This window comes from Pseudorasbora parva, chromosome 17 (genome assembly GCF_024679245.1).
Source record: "Pseudorasbora parva isolate DD20220531a chromosome 17, ASM2467924v1, whole genome shotgun sequence".
NCBI classification, from domain to species: domain Eukaryota; kingdom Metazoa; phylum Chordata; class Actinopteri; order Cypriniformes; family Gobionidae; genus Pseudorasbora; species Pseudorasbora parva.
In genome coordinates, this window is record NC_090188.1 from 42,660,900 (window position 1) to 42,680,901 (window position 20,002).

The window sequence follows — 20,002 nt, forward strand, 5'->3', positions numbered from 1 at the left end:
GAGGTAGCATGTAGATTAGGGGTCTGGATAAAGAATCTAGTGGCTCGGATCTTGCATTTGTAGAGGCAGCGCATAGATTAGGAGTCTGGATAAAGAATCTAGTGGCTCGGATCTTGCATTTGTAGAGGCAGCGCGTAGATTAGGGGTCTGGATAAAGAATCTATTGGCTCGGATCTTGCATTTTTAGAGGCAGCGCATAGATTAGGGGTCTGGATAAAGAATCTAGTGACTCAGATCTTGCATTTGTAGAGGCAGCATGTAGATTAGGGGTCTGGATAAAGAATCTAGTGGCTCAGATCTTGCATTTTTAGAGGCAGTGTGTAGATTAGGGGTCTGGATAAAGAATCTAGTGACACAGAACTTGCATTTGTAGAGGTAGCATGTAGATTAGGTGTCTGGATAAAGAATCTAGTGGCTCGGATCTTGCATTTGTAGAGGCAGCGCGTAGATTAGGAGTCTGGATAAAGAATCTATTGGCTCGGATCTTGCATTTTTAGAGGCAGCGCGTAGATTAGGGGTCTGGATAAAGAATCTAGTGACTCAGATCTTGCATTTGTAGCACTGCATGAAAAGTGGGATTTTCGGCCACAGTGGCCGGTGAGCAAAAAAGTTAATGTCAGCCCCTGTATATATATATATATGTAGTGCCGTTAAAATTAATTTGCGTTAACGTTAATTTTGACAGGCAATGATATATGATATATAAAGTTTGCTGATGTATGATGCCGCTTATTAGCAGGAGACCGCAATGATTGGTAAAAGTTGCGGTGATTGGTCAAAATTGCGAGTCGCACTGAATTCACGGGGACTGATTGCAAATGATACACAATAAATAATCTAGAATACTTTCATCAAATATATAAATTCAAGCTTAAGTTTAAGATTTTACAATTAGGCTATACTGAGCCTGAGATTTTCTTAGAAGGAAGTTAATACCTTTTAGAAAAATGTCACATGGGTTAAAACTCCTGCGACCCTGATTTGCATTTGTATAGCTCACAGCATGTTCATTTACATGTTAAAACCTCCCCTGGAGTTAAGGGAAGGGGGGTCTTGGGGGGGACAGCTGCCAAGCAAGGCCCACGTCAATTTCTGACAATTCATGGCAGTTTTCGGTGTTGCCTGCAAATTGCCGTCTGCAGTCGTAAACCTGAACTTCCACGACAATCTACAGTGCCGCTTACTGACGAAAATCCCACTTTTCATGCAGTGTAGAGGCAGCATGTAGATTAGGGGTCTGGATAAAGAATCTAGTGGCTCAGATCTTGCATTTTTAGAGGCAGTGTGTAGATTAGCGGTCTGGATAAAGAATCTAGTGACTCAGAGCTTGCATTTGTAGAAGCAGTGCGTAGATTAGGGGATTGGATCTTGCATTTTTAGAGGCAGCGTGTAGATTAGGAGTCTGGATAAAGAATCTAGTGACACAGAACTTGCATTTGTAGAGGTAGCATGTAGATTAGGGGTCTGGATAAAGAATCTAGTGGCTCGGATCTTGCATTTGTAGAGGCAGCGTGTAGATTAGGAGTCTGGATAAAGAATCTAGTGGCTCGGATCTTGCATTTGTAGAGGCAGCACGTAGATTAGGAGTCTGGATAAAGAATCTAGTGGTTCGGATCTTGCATTTGTAGAGGCAGCGCGTAGATTAGGAGTCTGGATAAAGAATCTAGTGGCTCGGATCTTGCATTTTTAGAGGCAGAGCATAGATAAGGAGTCTGGATAAAGAATATAATGGCTCGGATCTTGCATTTGTAGAGGCAGCGTGTAGATTAGGGGTCTGGATAAAGAATATAGTGGCTCGGATCTTGCATTTTTAGAGGCAGTGTGTAGATTAGGGGTCTGGATAAAGAATATAATGGCTCAGATCTTGCATTTGTAGAGGCAGCGCGTAGATTAGGGGTCTGGATAAAGAATATAATGGCTCAGATCTTGCATTTGTAGAGGCAGCGTGTAGATTAGGGGTCTGGATAAAGAATCTAGTGACTCGGATCTTGCATTTGTAGAGGCAGAGCATAGATAAGGAGTCTGGATAAAGAATATAATGGCTCGGATCTTGCATTTTTAGAGGCAGCGCATAGATTAGGGGTCTGGATAAAGAATCTAGTGGCTCGGATCTTGCCATTGTAGAGTCAGCACATAGTCCATTCAACCGCCAGTGACGGTGATTTCCTGCGGGTCATCCATTTCAAGACAATGAATTGGTCGCCCGAGTCACATCAGAGACAAGTCGAGAGACTGGTTCTCTTAGTAGATTTTTGGGCAGCATTAAAACTTCTGCCAAGCACATCTTAACAGAAGCAAAGCATCGCCACCCGAGCAACCACTAAAAGACTGGGGGTAGGGGTGGCAAAGTCCTCTTGGGGTAAGACGGATCTAAGGATTGTCATTATCTCCAAGAAGGCTACTGGAAAGAGGTCCTGATGGAAGTGGCATCAGGATTCTAAGGGCATCCTCTCCAAGGGGAAGGGGTTAACACATCACTATATGGGGCCCACCATAGAATGTGTTTCTCCCCCCGACAGACAGTCCGGTTTTACAGCCGGCATTTTTTTTATTGTTCTGAACAAAGATGGGGCTTGCATCCAATTCTAGATCCGCGTGCTGTGGCGAATCGTAGCATGGTTTGGCATTGAGATGTCGTCCTCACCCACCTGAAAGTATGGCGGATTAAAGCTGAACACAAAGAAAAGTGTGCTTTATCCATTACAGAGAAACACTTTTTTAGTCATGGTGTGGGATTTGACAACGATGCAGGCACGTCTGTCTCCTGCTTGTATTGGTACGATCCTCATAAGCAAGATGAAGCTCGATAGGTGATTCACTGTCGAACTGTTTCAAAACTTAGGTCTGATGGCATATCCAAAGGGATACCTTTTGGCCTGCTGTACATGAGACCTTTGCAGTTGTGGCTCAAGACAAAGAGGATTCCCTGAGGAGCAACCCATTCTACATGATCAAGGTTACGTGGAAGTGCTTCGTACTTTGGTTATGTGGAAGAAGCCTTGGTTCTTGTCCCAGGGTCCTGTGCTGGGAGCTCTTCCTTGTCGCGTAAAGCTTAGGATGGATGCTTCCCTCACGGGATGGCTCAGGAAATGGAGACTCCACCCGAGGTGTTGGAGCTCATATGGAGGTGCAGATTAGCCCGAGGCTGCATCTGCACATAGTTTCCCTGATCATTCTACTCTTGGTAGTTCTGGAGGGCAACCAAACAATAGACTTGAGTCTCTTAACTAAGGTTGCTGAGACCATGCTTTAATCCAGAGCTGACTGCACAAGGAAACTGAAGTAAATCATCAGTTGGATTCTGTTAACTGCCCGGTTGTTTCAGTGCTGGAACTTCTGCAGGATCAATTCTCCAGAGGGTTATCTCCCTCCATTCTAAAGGTTTACATGGTGGCTTAGCTGCTTACCACACTCCTTTGGGGATTGTGTCTTTGGGACGAAACCCATTTGTATTTCCTTCATGGTGTGGTTCCAATGGCAGGCTGGTCCTCTCTCATATTCATCAGGTTTTATAACCTAGATTTGGGCTATTTACTTCTGTCTTAAATCAAACCAACATTTTGAGATGCTAGTCCGCTGGTTAGGCCAGTTATCCATTCACAGCCTCTAATGAGACAAAGTCACGTGAGGTTTTTTGTTGCACATTGAGTGGTTGATTCTGTACATACGTTCCCATCGTAGTTTATGCATGACTTATGTCTTTTTATTGGATATAAAATATCGGAGTGTCTATTTACACTAAGTGCCGATTGCCCGAATATATATATATATATATATATATATATATATATATATATATATATGAATCTAGTGGTCATACCAGGGCATTACATCAGTTTTTCTTTCTTTACTCCCACCAGATGGCACTAATCTACCATCAAAAATTGGATTCTAAATACACTGTCACTAATATTATCTTTTTAAAAATAATTTAAAAATATATTAGAAAAAATGATGTATAATTTCAATGTGGAAAAAGGCTCATACATTTTTTATAAAAATTGCAAAATAGAATGAAATCCCTTCTTACTGTAATACAACTCAAAATAATAATCAAAACATATTATTGAACAAAAATATGTTAAATTGAAGCATGGCCAAGTGTGAACCTTAAACAAAGAGGACCAGAGAGTAATGGGGGAGAGCCCCCCCCCCCCCCCCCCCCCCCCAATTGCCCCTAATTGCCTAATTTTCTGCTTATTAATTGTTAGTAAGGTAGGTTTTGTAGTGTTTAAGTTTAGGTATTGGGTCGGATTAAGGGATGTAGAATAAGGTCATGCAGAATAAGGCATTAATATGTGCTTTATAAGGCATTAATAAGTACTAATAAACAGAGACGATATCCTAGTAATATGCATGATAATAAGCAACTAGTTAATAGTTAATAACTGAACCTTAAAATAAAGCGTAACCTTCTTATATTAAAGTCACCATAAACTAAATTATTTATATGGCACAATAGAGCAGAAGAGCCTAGCACATCTTCCCTTTCACATCGCTTTTAAACATGTAGTTCAGGTGAGTGATCTAGGATAGTTGTTTTCAGGACTCATTGGAGCCAATGAACTTGAAGCATTACGGTAACACTTTATTATCGGGAACACATATTCACTATTAACTACAACTTTTGCCTCAATAAACTCCTAATTTACTGCTTATTAATAGTTAGTAAGGTAGTTTTTGTGGCATTTAAGTTTAGGTATTGGGTCAGATTAAGGGATGTAGAATAAGGATATGTGGGAAAGAATATGCGCTTTATAAGTACTAATAAAAAAACAGTATCTTAGTAATATGCATGCTAATAAGCAACTAGTTAATAGTTAATAACTGAACCTTAAAGTGTTACCGGCATATCTTTGCAGATGCCACTTGCTTTTATTGTTTAAGGGAAGCATTCTGTGCATCCTCTAAGGCCTTCTCCTCTGTAATGAAATTGACCTTTCAACAGTCTCTCTCACTCATGATGTCCACCTCCATTGATCCCGTGTGTTTTCTTCCTCCACAGAACCTTGCTGAAATGCAGACGTATCTGAACATCCTGCACCAGATCAACCAGACGATGTACCTCAAGGCGAGCACGTCCGTCTCAGAGGTAGGCTGACCTTGTGGCTCACAGCGCCTCGGGCCTGATCTGACTCTCTGTGTGTCACATGGAATAAGAATTGTGCGGCAGCGGTGCCAGTGAAATTAGCGCGGCGCTCTGAATGTGCCCTGAGTGATCAGCCTCCCTCAGCGATGAACCCTTTATCTTCCTTTACCGCCGGTCGAGAGCAGCGGGGCTTCTCACTCGCGTCCTCACACACATAACATGCGTGTTTACTGCATTGGGTTCATCTTAAGCCCTATTCGGACGGTAATTGATTCTCATGTGGACGTCAGTAAAAATACATTTGCATGCCACCTCAGAGATAAAACTCGTGCATTCGGCTGGTGATTTATTCACGGCGGAGGAGCGAGTTTTGTGATCCGCACCTGTGAACGCCGCTCACGTGATCATTCGAATGACTGTTTGTCTGCTGTCAAAATGTCATATGCTTGGAATAAGTTAATATTTAATTTAATATAGGAAATTATTTTTAATCTGTTTAAAAAAGGAAGAAATGAGCGTAAACAAGTTAATACAATGCTGCAAATTGAACCGTATATTCAACCGTAATTCATATAACGTAATTGCTGCCGTAATAACACCTCATTTCAAATGTTTACGTGTTGTTGTTTGCTCTTTCTCTTTTGAGCGGTGATGAAAGATTATTCTTGTAAATACTTTCCAGCATTTCAGTAATAAAAGGCTAGGATAGATATTTAAAATGCATCCAAATGACAGAGAAACGCAACGATACGGTGCTCCGCAGTGATAAAAGGATATAAACAGTTCATTTTGAAGCGATTTCTTCTTGAAAACTCAGAGAGTCGGACGGCAATTGAATCACCAGACGACCTTGGTGTTTGTCAAAAAACAGGAGGTAATTTTCAGCCGGGGATTTTTACGCAGGTGGTGGGAGAAAAACACTGACATTCTGCATTCAGACGGCAATAAAATCACAGACTAGGCCCTGTAAATGAATATATATAAATATATATATATATAAATATATATTATATATATATATATATATATATATATATATATATATATATATATATATATATATATATATATATATATATATATATATATATATATATAATATATATATATATATATAAATATATATATATAAATATATATTATATATATATATATATATATATATATATATATATATATATATATATATATATATATATATATATATATATATATATATTAAAATACCTTCCGAGAAGAGGAGGAAAACTTACCGTCCGAATAGGGCTTTAGATGCCATGTTTTGGTTTGTTTGTTTTTTACTTAAAGGGATATTTCACCCAAAAATGAAAATGACCCCATGATTTACTCTCCCTCAAGTCCTCCTATGTGTGTATGACATTCTTCATTCAGACGAACACAATCTGAGTTATTTAAAAAAAAAAATGTCCTGGCTAATCCAAGCTTTATAATGGCAGTGAATGAGAGCACAGTTTGAAGACCATAAAAGTACATCTAAACATCATAAAGTGCATCTATCCATCATAAAAGTGCATCCATCCATCATAAAGTTCATCTATCCATCATAAAGTTCATCTATCCATCATAAAAGTGCATCTATCCATCATATAACTGCTTCACACAGCCCTGGGGGTTAATAAAGGCCTTCTGAAGCAAGGCGATGGTTTTGTGTAAGAAAAATATCAATATTTAACATATTATGAAGTAAAATATCCAGCTTCCGTATTCAACAGACGAAAAAAACGCAACTGGCGCACCATAGAAAATCAGACGTAGAGTAAGCGTTTGACTAATGAGAGGGGTTACACCTTCTGACTTCTAACTGTGTTTTTGGTTCACTGCAGATTTTAAGAGAAAATACTTTGCAATGGTGTTGACTTATGAATTTGCACATGGTTTGTCTTAAATAATATTAAAAAACACTACATAGACAGATAAACAACTTGACTTTCACTGCAGGTTTTTTTAATTGTCTATAAAAAGTCTGCTGATATGGATTATTAGGGGGCCAAATATTCTTTTTAGCTTCTTTTGATTTATGAGGTTCATGCATAAAAGGCAAGGCGAGTTTATTTATATAGCACATTTCATACACAATGGTTATTCAAAGTGCTTTACACAGAACATTTATTAAAATAATGATACAATATTTCTTCAGTGTTTAGTGTCTTTTAAATAAAATAGGTTACACTTTATTTTGACTGAGCACTTTAGACAACTAACTTTCATTAGAGTCGACTATTAGGTTTAGTGTTTGTAGATTAAGTTGACATATAGTTGCAAAATTACTTATAGTTAGTAGAATGCATCAAAATAAAGATTAGAAAAGTCAAATCAAGTCAGCTTTATTTCTATAGGGCTTTATAAAATACAGATTGATTCAAAGCAGCTTCAGAAGTGCCCAGACATTCAGACTTTTGTTCTTTTAACTTGCACAAGTAAGCGACCCTCGAGAACATCCTAGCAACCAAGCACTTATACTGTCTTTTATTAATATGTATTCTCATGAATATAACTGCATACACTAATTTATGACATTCTGAGCCAAACGGGAGAGGGCTGCTTGCTGGTCCAAATCAAAAGGTCCCTCGTTCGTTGTAAGCCTGTGGAGTTGTTTTGAGTGCTTTATAGCCTGACAGGTCAAAGTTTGATAGCTTAGAAAAGAAATCACTGCAAAAAGAGCCCAAAACATTATGAGGTATCATGTCTGTGCAGTGCAGGTAAGTTATGTGCTAAAGTTGAGCCTATTACTTAGCTTTAGGTGTTTGTTCAAATGTCTACATTAGTAATAGCAAAAATAATGTCAACGCTTGCCATTGCAAACTTAAAAAAAAAAAAAAAAAGCATTTAAGCACTGGGCTAATATATTGTTCATTCTGGTAATGGGATCAGGTGACAACCTATCAAAATGTATTTCCCTTGATTTTTCATTGCTTTTAACAGAACATACACAGCCATGAAAACCTGTAAGAGCTTTATAAGGAAAGATAAATCTGGATTCAGTTTTATTTATTTTAAAAATTTACTTTTAGAGTTAGGAAAAGTGGAGGGTATGTTTACACGGCAACTATACTGTATTATAACATAAATGTTTTTCAATCGCATTTTTCATGTACAGATGACCAGAACTGGACAGTAACTCAGCTCATTTACTTGAGTACTGTACTTAAGGACACTTTTTGAGTATCTGTACTTTACTGGAGTATTATTTTTTTCTGGAAACTTATGAACTTCACTACATCTGAAAGACAAATATCGTACTTTTTACTCCACTACATTTCTATCAAGGTCGAAAGTCGTTTCTGCAGCAGCTCTGAAAGTCGGTGGATTTTTTTGAAATCCAACATTTTTTGAAAACTGATCAGTTCATAGCAAAATGGAAGAAGACGGTTCTTAGGCACAAGTGTGTGCACCCGTAGCCATACTTTGACAGTATGTTTCAATAAAAAAAAGAAGAAGATTAGTTTAGTTGGCATACACTTGATGCATGTCTTATAAAATATAAAAAATATAAACGTCTGGGAGAAAGAGAAGAGTAAAGTTGGGGGAATATCAGATGTGTATCAGTGTATTGGATCCGTGCATTCGGCCTTAAAGTGACAGCAGCTTTGTAACTTTTCTGCAAGTATTTAAATGAGTTTAAGTTAGTCGAATGCTAGTATGTCAGATGGAGCGTCACTGACTGGCTTAAACCATGATGGCATAATGTGCATTTATACAACAATAATAAAATAATGCGGCGACATAAACTAAATTTACTTTTGATACTGAAGTACTTTTGAAAACAAATACTTCTGAACTTTTACTCAAGTAAAAATCTGTTTTTACAACTTTCACTTATAACGGAGTAATATTTGACCAGTAGTACTTTTACTTTTACTCAAGCAATAGAGTTGTGTACTCTGTCCACCTCTGCAGATGACAGTGTTGTCAAAACAAACGGATCCGTGACTGAAAACACTGTATTCTGCTGGCAGGCCAGTAGATGGCGATGTCACTTTGTAAAGAAACACTACATGCCTAGAGACCGAACAATATAATTTTCAAAAACTTGAACGGTCATGGTCTGAGACTCGCGGTGCACTGAGGGTGTGTCTGAATCCACTTTTGATAGTTAAAAATGGAAAAAGCACTCCAAAAAGGGTCGTTCCTCGTCTCTTAATGAGTCAGGGGTGTGTTTTGGGCATAAGGAGCAATAAACCAATCAGAGTCTCATCTCCCTTTCTCTTTAAAAGCCAGTTGTGTTTGAGCCATGAGCGGATTCACTATTGACATGAGGAAAGACTGAACACTTCTCCAGAGACGAATCCTTTTATTTTTAATATTTAAAAATATATGTGTGTGCTGCTGCGCATTCCTGTGTGTGTAATAATCAGTGTGTGTGATGTGCACCACCTATAGGCTCATATTACTAACACCTCCTTTAAATAACACAGAAATACTGCACTATTGACTTTAGAGCAGGTGTGTGTTGGTCAATGGTCAGTGGTTTTCAGTGAACGTGAACATTGAGGTGGATGTATGACAGGGCCATTGCACTTTAAAACCCCATTTTCCCCACCAAACCCCACCAAAACAACCTTCAAATGTTGAAAACGGTGTTGATGAAAAATGTTGAAAAAAAAACAACAACAAAAAAACATAAAATGTACTGGATGCAGTATGTACATTATCCAGTAATTTTACGGAAATACGGTTAACCCTTAAAACACAACCCAATGAAATGTGTAATTCAAAATACAGCAAAACACATGCAAAAAAAAGGGAAAAAAAGGAAAATTCCTTCATATTTAAAAAGTGCATTATGCCTCATTTTAACTGGCTTTTTGACAGCGTGTAAACGACCACTAAATTGCCAGTTTAGACCGTTTTAAGAGCTTTGTTTCGCTGGTGGTACAGCAATGAATGCAATATTTTCAGGAAAAAGAGATATCATTCCCTTAAAATAGACATGTTTTATTACTTGTCAGTTTTAAACATGATTGATTTCCCTTTTTCTTTCCAATGAAACCGTGACTAATTGAATCCTCCATGTGGTAATTCTAGCATTCTTCTCTTAATAAAGACTCTTGGGCATGTTTGACCTTCAGCGTCTCAGCAGCCCTTTCAGAGAAGTCAGTGTCGGGATTTGAAAGGTGTACAGTGAGATATGTTCTATGTGATCCGATTACAAGCATTCTTTGATCATAACTACACTAAAAGAGTCTCGCCTGCTGCTTTTCTGCAGGATCAGGAGCGGCTGATGGCTCAAAGGCGTGTGCCGGCGCTGCAGACCCAGCTGGAGGAGTACAAGAGCACCATCTGCCAGCTACAGGGGCAGAAGCAGCGGCTGCAGACCGAGGTGAGAGAGAGAGAGAGAGAGAGAGAGAGAGAGAGAGAGAGAGAGAGAGAGAGAGAGAGAGAGAGAGAGAGAGAGAGAGAGAGAGAGAGAGAGAGAGAGAGAGAGAGAGAGAGAGAGAGAGAGAGAGAGAGAGAGAGATGTCATAAAGCATGAAGTGAAGATACAATGCTTCAATCGTTGGTCAGAGGCGGACAGTAGTGGAGTATTTGGTAACACTTTATAATAATGGTCCGTTATTAATAGATAACTATGCAGGAAGTAAAGCAGGAAGTAATGCAGCACTACATTAACACTTCAGCTACTACTATTAACTAATATAGAAACAAGCTCAACTAATCAGTGAGTAACATCGAATTCAGGAGATAGTTCATTATTAGGTCATTAATAATTACTGACTGAGACTGGTGTCACTAATAACTAATAGGTAACGAGGACAAATCATGAAGAATTACTAATTAACTACTAATCACAACATTAGCATGTCTGAGATGTGAGAAATTGTCTTTTTTTACTCTCGATGTGGTTATAAAATGCTTCACTAATTACTCAAGTGTTATCTCGTCATTATGCAGAACTTCTAGAGATCTGGACCATTATTTTAAAGTGGAAAACATTGTTAGATCACTAGTAGTTCTTAAAAAATGTCCTTTGTTACTCTGAATAAAGTAATAAAATGCTTCACTAATTACTCAAGTACCCAATCACTCTTCAAGGACTACTGGTGATCTGGACCATTATTTTAACGTGATAAACCTTATATTTCCCACTTTAACATAATGGTCCAGATCACGAGTAGCTCCTGCATAATGACCAGGTAACACTTCAGTAATGAGTGAAGCATTTTATGACTTTATTCAGAGTAAAGAATATGATTAATTACATCTCAGACACACAATGATGTTGTGATAATTGGTCAGTTAGTTAATAGTTATTAATGAGACTAATCTCAGTCAGTAATTATTGATTACCTAATAATGAACTATCTCCTAAATTCGATGTTACTCACTGATTAGTTGAGCTTGTTTCTATATTAGTTAATAGTAGTAGCTGAAGTGTTAATGTAGTGCTACGCATTAGTCCTGCTTTACTTCCTGCAGAGTTATCTATTAATAATGGACCATTATTATAAAGTGTTACTGAGTATTTTTACTTTTTTACTTAAGTAAATTTTTAAGTATATACTTTATCAGTGTTTTTCTTTAGAAAACTTTTACTTCTCTGCATTCCAAAGCATAATATACAATGTCATACTTTTTACTGCACTACATTTCATAAATAAAAGTTGTTTTCTTACCTTTAATACTTAATTACATTAAAAATGTAGTACTTTTTTGTTTTTTACTTGTACTCAAGTAAAACTTTGAATACTTTTACTTGAGTTAAAGCATATAGTACTACATTTTTGATGTAATTAAGTGTTAAATAATATTCAGTATGAGATGCATTGCTGTAAAATGTACAATGTTATGTTTTGGAATGTTGTGAAGTAAAAGTTTTCCAAAGAAGAACACTGATAAAGTACATACTTGAAAAACAAAATTCCTTGGAAAGTAAAAATACTTGAGTACTGTCCGCCTCTGTCTATGATACAGAACCATTTTTTCTAGTCATTTTATAGTCTAAAGAACCTTTTGTGCAATGGAAAGGTTCGGTGGATATTAAATGTTCTTCATGGAACCACACACCCTGCCAAAGAACCATTTAAGAACCTTTATTTTTTAAGAGTGTGGCCAAAAATGAGCAAATTGATGATGGACAGAATTTGAAAGCCTTGAATTACATTTCTACCCAAACACACACTACCGGTTAAACGTTTTAGAACTGTAAGATTTAATAGAAAAAAGTCTGTTCTGCTCACCAAGGCTGCATTTATGTTATTGGAAATACAAATATTATTAAAATATAAAATAACTGTTTCCTATCTGAATATATTTTAAAATGTAATTGATTCCTGTGGTCAAAGCTGAATTTATCATCATTACTCCAGTCTTTAGAGTCACAAGATCCTTCATTAATCATTCTCAGATGAGGATTTACTTCTCAAGAAATATTTATGATTATCATCTGTGTTGAAACAGTTGTGTAACATTGTTCCCTTTCAGTCGGTCACGTTCGACATACGTCAGAACTGAACCGACGAATTGAGTTCAGATCCAAATTCGTCGGTTCAGTTCTGACGTACGTCTCCGTTCCCTTCTTCAGGGATCGAGGGTTACATACGTAACCGAGACGTTTTTAGGATTCTTTGATAAAAAGAAAGAATTTATCTGAAATATAAAGCTTTTGTAGCATTATAAATGTCCCCCGTCTAACCAACACAAACCAATGTTATTACAATGTTACAAAAGTTCTTTTGACATCATTGGCAAAACGTAGCTGTGGCAACGTTTTTACAAACCACAAAATACGTACCAATAGGTACATATCGCGACAGTTTCAAAGTGAAATGAACACTAGAGGCAGTAAAACAGCATTTTTTATCGTTTTCTTTTTTTTACCATAATCCATGATTTGTAAAACGAATACATTTTGGAGTTTGTGTCACTTAACCAGCTCCATATGTTCGGATTTTCTGACCTATTAAGCTCGATAGCTCAGCTGGTACAGATTTGAACTTGCCATGCTGAAAGCTCGGGAACGAATCCCGTGAAAAACAGGTCATGATACAGGAGCTCAAAGACGAGTTCAAAACAAAAGCTAAAATGCCATGGATATACTCTTATTTTTGTCACATTTGCTTTTGTTTTACCACTATCGGGAAGGTTTAGGGTTTAGTGTGGGTGTACGTTAAAAAACCAACGTAACCAGATTCACATACATCTGTTCCGGAAAAAAAAACTAAGCTTTTAGCGCCACCCAGTGGACATTTTCGCGATATGTATCTATTGGTACGTATTTTGAGGTGTGCAAAAACGTTGCCACAGGAACGTTTTTCCAATGAGACCAGGTTGGAAAAATCTGATGTTCTCAACAAATGTTTCTTGAGCTCAAATCCTCATATGAGAATGATTAGTGAAGGATCATGTGACTCTGAAGACTGGAGTAATGATGATAAATTCAGCTTTGATCACAGGAATAAATTACACTTTACTATATATTCACACAGAGAACAGCTGTTTTACATCCTAAAAATATATCACAATATTGCCGTTTTTACTGTATTTAGACTGACAGAGAAATCTGAAAGTTAAGGCACATATTCATTAGTCATCATCAAGTCTGTATCCCAATAGAGGTATACTTTATCTTTCATCTGCATGTCTTACTCTCACTAAACATTAGTAAACTCGACTTCCCTTTGGCGAGTTCTCAGAGCAGTGTATAACAGTATAACTGTATTATAATGTGTGTGTTTTTCTAGACCTCTGTGTTGGAACAAACCATCAAGTCCACACAAGAGAGCTACGATGATGAGATCCAGCTGTACAACAACCAGATCGAGACTCTCAGGAAGGAGATCGAAGAGGCCGAGCGATCCCTGGATAAATACACCGATGAGTGTCGACAGCTGGCCATGTACCTGAGCTCTCTGGAGAACGAACTGGAGCGCTACAAGAGGATCATCGAGAATGAAGACAACAGGTGAGATGACGGGACGCGTGGTTCATAAAAACATCCTGAAATCATGGTCGTGCTTCACACATATTTGATACCTTTACATACACCGATCAGGCATAACATTATGACCAAGTGAAGTGACTAACACTGATGATCTCTTCATCACGGCTCCTGTTGGGTGGGATATATTAGGCAGTAAGTGAACATGTTGTCCTCAGAGTTGATATGTGTGAAAGAGGGAAAAATGGGCAAGCGTAAGGATTTGAGCGAGTTTGGCCAGATTGTGACGGCTAGACGACTGGGTCAGAGCATCTCCAAAACTGCAGCTCTTGTGGGCTGTTCCCGGTCTGCAGTGGTCAGTATCTATCAAAAGTGCTCCAAGGAAGGACCAGTGGAGAACCGGCCACAGGGTCATGGGCGGCCAAGGCTCACTGATGCACGCGGGGAGCGAAGGCTGGTCTGAGGAATCACGTATTCTTTTACATCACGTGGATGCCTGGGTGTGTGTGCGTTGCTTACCAAAAGGGGGACCAACACTATTTTAGGAAGGTGGTCGTAATGTTATGCCTGATCTGTTTATACAATCTGTGATTTATGTGTGATGCTGTTGCATTATTTTATCATGATAAACACCAGTGTGCCTCATTTCTGCACTGGCCAAAAAATGTAATGATCATCGTATTTGTTGTATGCATGCAAATTTAATAATTTCATAATGTAATTTTTCTTTGGGTCAGGGCTGCCACACAGTGGCAGTATAACTACATCTTCATTTTACCCAATAATCCCACAGAGATTTTTTTCTCGAGCAATTTGTTCCTAATCTGTAATTAAAGCCTTTACAGATACTTTAGCCTAAATGTCTTCCAGCATCATTCTTTAACTCACTTTATGTTTGATAAGCTTTGCATATTTGTAATATTTGACAGTGTTTTCTCTTTCTCAAGTCTTTAATATGGCTGCTTAATTTTCCTTCTCCCTCTCATTGTTGCAGATTGAATTCGGCGATAATTGGGACACCTATTGCTGTGTACACACACAATTATAAATACACCCAAATTCCGTGCACAGGAAAAGGTGAGAGTCTGGCGGTGGGGGTGGGACGGTTATGTAACATGACTGCATCATTGTGACAGTCTTTGTGAACAGGCAACAAATCAGGAGCCAGCAGCTGAAGATTCACACCCACTCAGCTGTCAATCAAGCCCACTCTGTCTCGCTCGGTCTCTCTCGGGCTAGCTGAATCCAGAAGCATAATAAAATTGCCTTTAAGATCCTTGCAATGGCCCTGGTAACCGTGATAAATGACCTTTATGTCTGCGCTCACGGTACCGTAGCGAGGAACTGCTGTTTGTTGAGCCACAGCATGATTCTTACGAAGAAAGCAAATTGTTTAGGTTACATTTTGCCCATGTGTGTGTACATGTCATGTCATGTTTTGTGTAATTCTTGCTATGCAGTATATTAGCGAAATATCAGTTTTAAATGTGAAAATAAATAAAGACCCAAAAACGATCTCTACAAAAAGACAATAAAAAAGGAAACACTTTAGTTTAGGGTCTAACTCCCACTATTATTTCAACATGTCCTCCAACCAATACGCCTATATAGGTAATTTGTCACTTCCTTGAAATACGACCCATATGAGCGTTTACTAAAGTTGCGCCCCTATCGACAATATTTTAATTAATTAAATACGACACACAGGATCGTATTCTAAAGTTGTGCTCCTATTGACAGCAGGACACTTTAATTTTAAAGCATTTTTCCCTTTTATCTGCTTAATATTTCAGGTTTTGCATCGCTCAGTTGGAAAAGCATTGCACTATACAACAACGACATGTGATCATGTGATCGTGAGTTCAATCCCAGGGAACACATGTGCTCATAAAGTGTGTGTGATTATAAATCACTAGGTAGGTTTAGGGATGGGGTGGGTGAGGTTGTAAACTTAAAAAACTATTTTTGCTAAATGGAAATATGACAAATGGTGGTAAAAAGTCCACACATTGCATTAAAATGAACATGCATTTTGACAGTCATACCTCATTTCATGATGTCAGACGTAACACGACACTGTCATTATTTTACGTCAGCTAGAGGGCACATGACTTTAAAACGTAAATATAAGGTGCTTGAAAAACCACCTATAGAGTCATATTTTTTTGGAGGACAGTTTGCATTTTTATCAGTTCTAAATGTACCTTAAATTAATATGTGTAAAAACACACTTTTCTTTCAACCTGGAATTGTTTCAGAATAGTACTGTTAACGTTTACTCTTTTCTTTCCCTATTTCTGTTTGCTGCTGCATTCTTTTCATCTATGGCTTATCTCAATTTCTCCAACTATGGTCTAGGCTATGGCTCAAACAGAAAATGAATTTGCATTAACGTGTTATTAACGTGTTAGTTTTGACAGCCGTAGTTCAAACTATTTAAAAAATAGTCCATGTGTTTCTAAAATGTTTTCTTTCTCTAATTACATTAACATTACTCTAATTAGATGTTGTCATGTAAATATTGGTTATAATCACTTATAGGTTTGCCCTTAGTACTCAACATCACTTTCCATTCAGTTAGTTTCCTTTAACTAGTATTGTGTAGCCAGACCTTCGCCTGCTGACATAAGATTTGGGCTCTATAGCTGCTCATTTTGGCCAAGGACCCCCCACTGTAAAGTGACCAATCACAGTTTAGTTTTGTTCAGTGTCATGTTTAGGGGAAAGTTAATGTCTGTACATTAAAACATTGCTGCAGTCCCGGAACTTGTAAACATGCCTTTTTGTTTCCTGATGGACCATTGAATATCGTTGCACACTAAAGGCATAGAAACCGTCCTATGTTTGATCTTATGGTAATTTCTCAAATGTGTACATGGGATTTAGAGAATGGACATAAAAAAGTGCATATGCCTCTCTTCCAGATGTATAAAGATGTATAAATCGCAAATGATCTTGAAATTGTGCGCTGCAGAATGGTTTCAGGTCTCCACCTTGTAAACGGTGCCTTATAAATAGAATTTGTATATACACGAGAGCATCAGGCAACGTCCAAATCCTTTACTCGAGCAGCAAGAGTTACAAGGAAACGTACGTCTGACGTGGCCCTAAGTGGGCTAAGCACTTTTCCACGTCAAAGCCTTTTTTTATAAATATGATCGTTGACATGGATTTTAGCATACACACACTCTAAGACCAAATCTGTGTGTACGCATGTTATATATATGAGGCCCTAGGTTTTCAGAATACCAGTATAAGTAAGCAAATCAGGAAAGGGTTTTCAGTTTCAAGTCGAAAATATACTTAAATTCTGACATTTCATCCTTGTTCATTGTCTGTGCTATTTCTCTCCAGAAATAATGAAAAAATGATTTTTTACCTACTCGATCTCTTAACCCCCTCTCACAAGCGCTCATCATTGTGGCCATCTATTGTATTGTCATTATGTCTACAGTTGTTTGTTGGTGTTCGGTCTCGTTGTCTTTTTCGATTGAGAAATAATGGGCCTGTACAGTGTTGCCACCTTCTGAACAAAATAGTTAGTAAAAAAATAACAAGGCACATGTGCGAGCTAAGCATAGAGTGCGAACAGTTAGAAAAACCGAACTGTGTTAGACTTCTCTGGAACTTGCTAAGTGGGATTCTCTTCAAAATGATGCTCTAAGAGTAGAAAGACCTGAAAGAGAAGACTGGCAGTAGAAGACATAGTACATTAATGCCTGCATATAGTGCCCCCATGAGGCACTGTTGAGAATACAATGCATACTTTGCCAGAGCAAAAATATGAAGTGTAGCTACAATTGTTTTTAGCTTGGCCAGAGCATGCTTCCAAAAAGTCTGACATGAGAGAGTTTCCAAAAGACCCGTCCTTAATCTGAGGTCCTGACTCTCTGTGGTCATGAAAAATCCCAGGATGTCCTTGGGAAAAAAGAGTAGGTGTGTAACCCTGGCATCCTTACCAATTTGCTTCAGTTCATCATGGCCTCCTAATCATCCCCCTCTCCTGATTGGCTTCATCACTCTGTGTCCTCTCCACCAATAAGCTGGTGTTGTTGTGGCGCAATATGCCTGCCGTTACACCGAATCCAGGTGATTCTGCACATCGGTGGTGGTTGAGGAGATACCCCCCTTCTATATGTAAAGTGCTTGAGCACCTAGAAAAACGAAATCGTAACAAATTATTGTTATTATTATTATTATAATTATTATTATTATATGCACCTTTATTGAAATACTTTACCAAGTTACAGAGTCCACACCGTATTTGCATAACAAGACCAACATTTCTCTAATATCTCATGTGTTATCTGCTTTTTTTTAGCGTTCACCGAAGCCATCCAAGACATCACCAACGTAAAGCCTCGCCTGAAGACCTTGGCTAAGAAAGTGTTGAAAAAGAAAGAGATCACCTCCAAACAGGCTAGTGGACTTGAGGAGAAGGCAGCAGAAGATTTAGAGGAGGAAGAGAAAGAACAAGTGATGGATGAGCAGGGGGCGAGAAGAGAGGATCATGGTCCTCGTGAGGATGTGCCCGATGGCGCACGAATCAGCAAAGCCTTCGACACGCTCTGCAACCTCATACGTGATCGCATGAGGCGGGTAAGGAGACCCGAGCCGATAGCTGACTTCTTCACCAAGGGACGCTACGTTCTAGTGACAGGCGACTCTAGCTACATGGACCCCTGCTTCGTTTCGACCACCCCTTCTGCCAGTCACATCTTTGTTACTTTCCAAGATGACATGATCCCTGATGATCCTCACAGGAGAGGAACACCTTCACCTCCTCCTATCCCCCCATCCGGACCAACACCCCTAACACCTACCCCACCTTCGGAACCTGAACAGGGAAAAGATGATGAAGATAGGAACAAGGGTGGAAATGGTGGGAAGTCCCAAAATGGAGAGCCTCATCCAAAGGAAAATGAACCAGAACCAGGCCCTAGTCCACCTCCAGGCCCCAGGCAACCCTCACCCAAACGAGGTGGCAAGAGCAAGCCCTCGGAGGATCCCGGCTTCCGAGGTCCTCCACCCATGCAATCTCGCAGCTCCTTCCCTCTGCATTCCATGAGTTATGAGAAGGTCGAAGTGGTGGAATCAGTGGAGAAGCTCTCGCCTGACAAAAAAGTGAAGGCCTATGAAGAGACTACCACAGTGGTAGAGACCATGATCGAGAAGACTAGTCGAAAGAAACATGCCGATAGATCTTCTTGATCGATGCCTGCCATTGAAACATTCCACATAGTCTATCCAATCTTACCTCGGACCCGCTCCAGTTTTGCCTCCTGCCTGCCATTGATGAGATTCCTAGTGCTGCTGTTAACTTCCTGTGCCATTGCCTTTGGCCTTTACTGTCTGAAAACTTGGGAAGCCAAAAATTAATTGCCCCATCTTACCCTCACACAAAAAGAAGACTAAGAAAAGTGACAGAGAACCTTACTTCCCCAATTCAATTGGATTCACAGGCTCTATTCCAAAACTTTGTGAGCTGCCTTTTTGGGCACCAACTGGTAACTTCATACGTTAATGATTTGGAATGCTTTACATTCCATCATCAAAAATTATTTCACAAATCATTGTTAACATGTTGCTAAGATAACACAAATGTATTATCCTAAAAACAGATGGCATGCAAATACCGGGTTAAATAGTACCTTTTCAGTTTTATATTTTATGGTGGCTTCAATCACCATCTTGGGTGGATTTTACTCTGGGATTGCCTTCTTTGCAAAAAGATACTTGCAATGCTGAGTACGAATTTTAAGTCCAAGTAACATAAAAGGCAGCGAGTGTAATGATTGCATGAGTCTATGATGCCTTAAAATGCTGCCTAAGTAGGTAATTCCCCAAGTTCTGGATCAGAGCCACACATACCCCATACAGTATCACCCTCTTTTGCCCCTGCCCTGAAGTCAAACTACAGCAAATGTTTTGAGTTGTATTTGCTATTATTTTGTTCAATTTAAGATGCCAGCATTGCCACCCACAGTCTTGATGTGTATTAATTAACTGCACCA

At 38.7% G+C, this 20,002-nt stretch overlaps 1 protein-coding gene across 1 annotated transcript in view; it reads left to right on the plus strand.

Moving 5' to 3' along the window:
- Positions 1-20,002, plus strand: part of LOC137045183 (filensin) — a 31,565-nt gene extending 11,563 nt beyond the window's left edge. Inside the window, exons 4-8 of the mRNA XM_067421716.1 lie at positions 5,006-5,092; positions 10,317-10,430; positions 13,792-14,012; positions 14,983-15,065; positions 18,310-20,002. Of these exons, the coding sequence (XP_067277817.1) occupies positions 5,006-5,092; positions 10,317-10,430; positions 13,792-14,012; positions 14,983-15,065; positions 18,310-19,199 (1,395 nt within the window). The 3' untranslated portion in view covers positions 19,200-20,002. The remainder of the gene's footprint in view (positions 1-5,005; positions 5,093-10,316; positions 10,431-13,791; positions 14,013-14,982; positions 15,066-18,309) is intronic.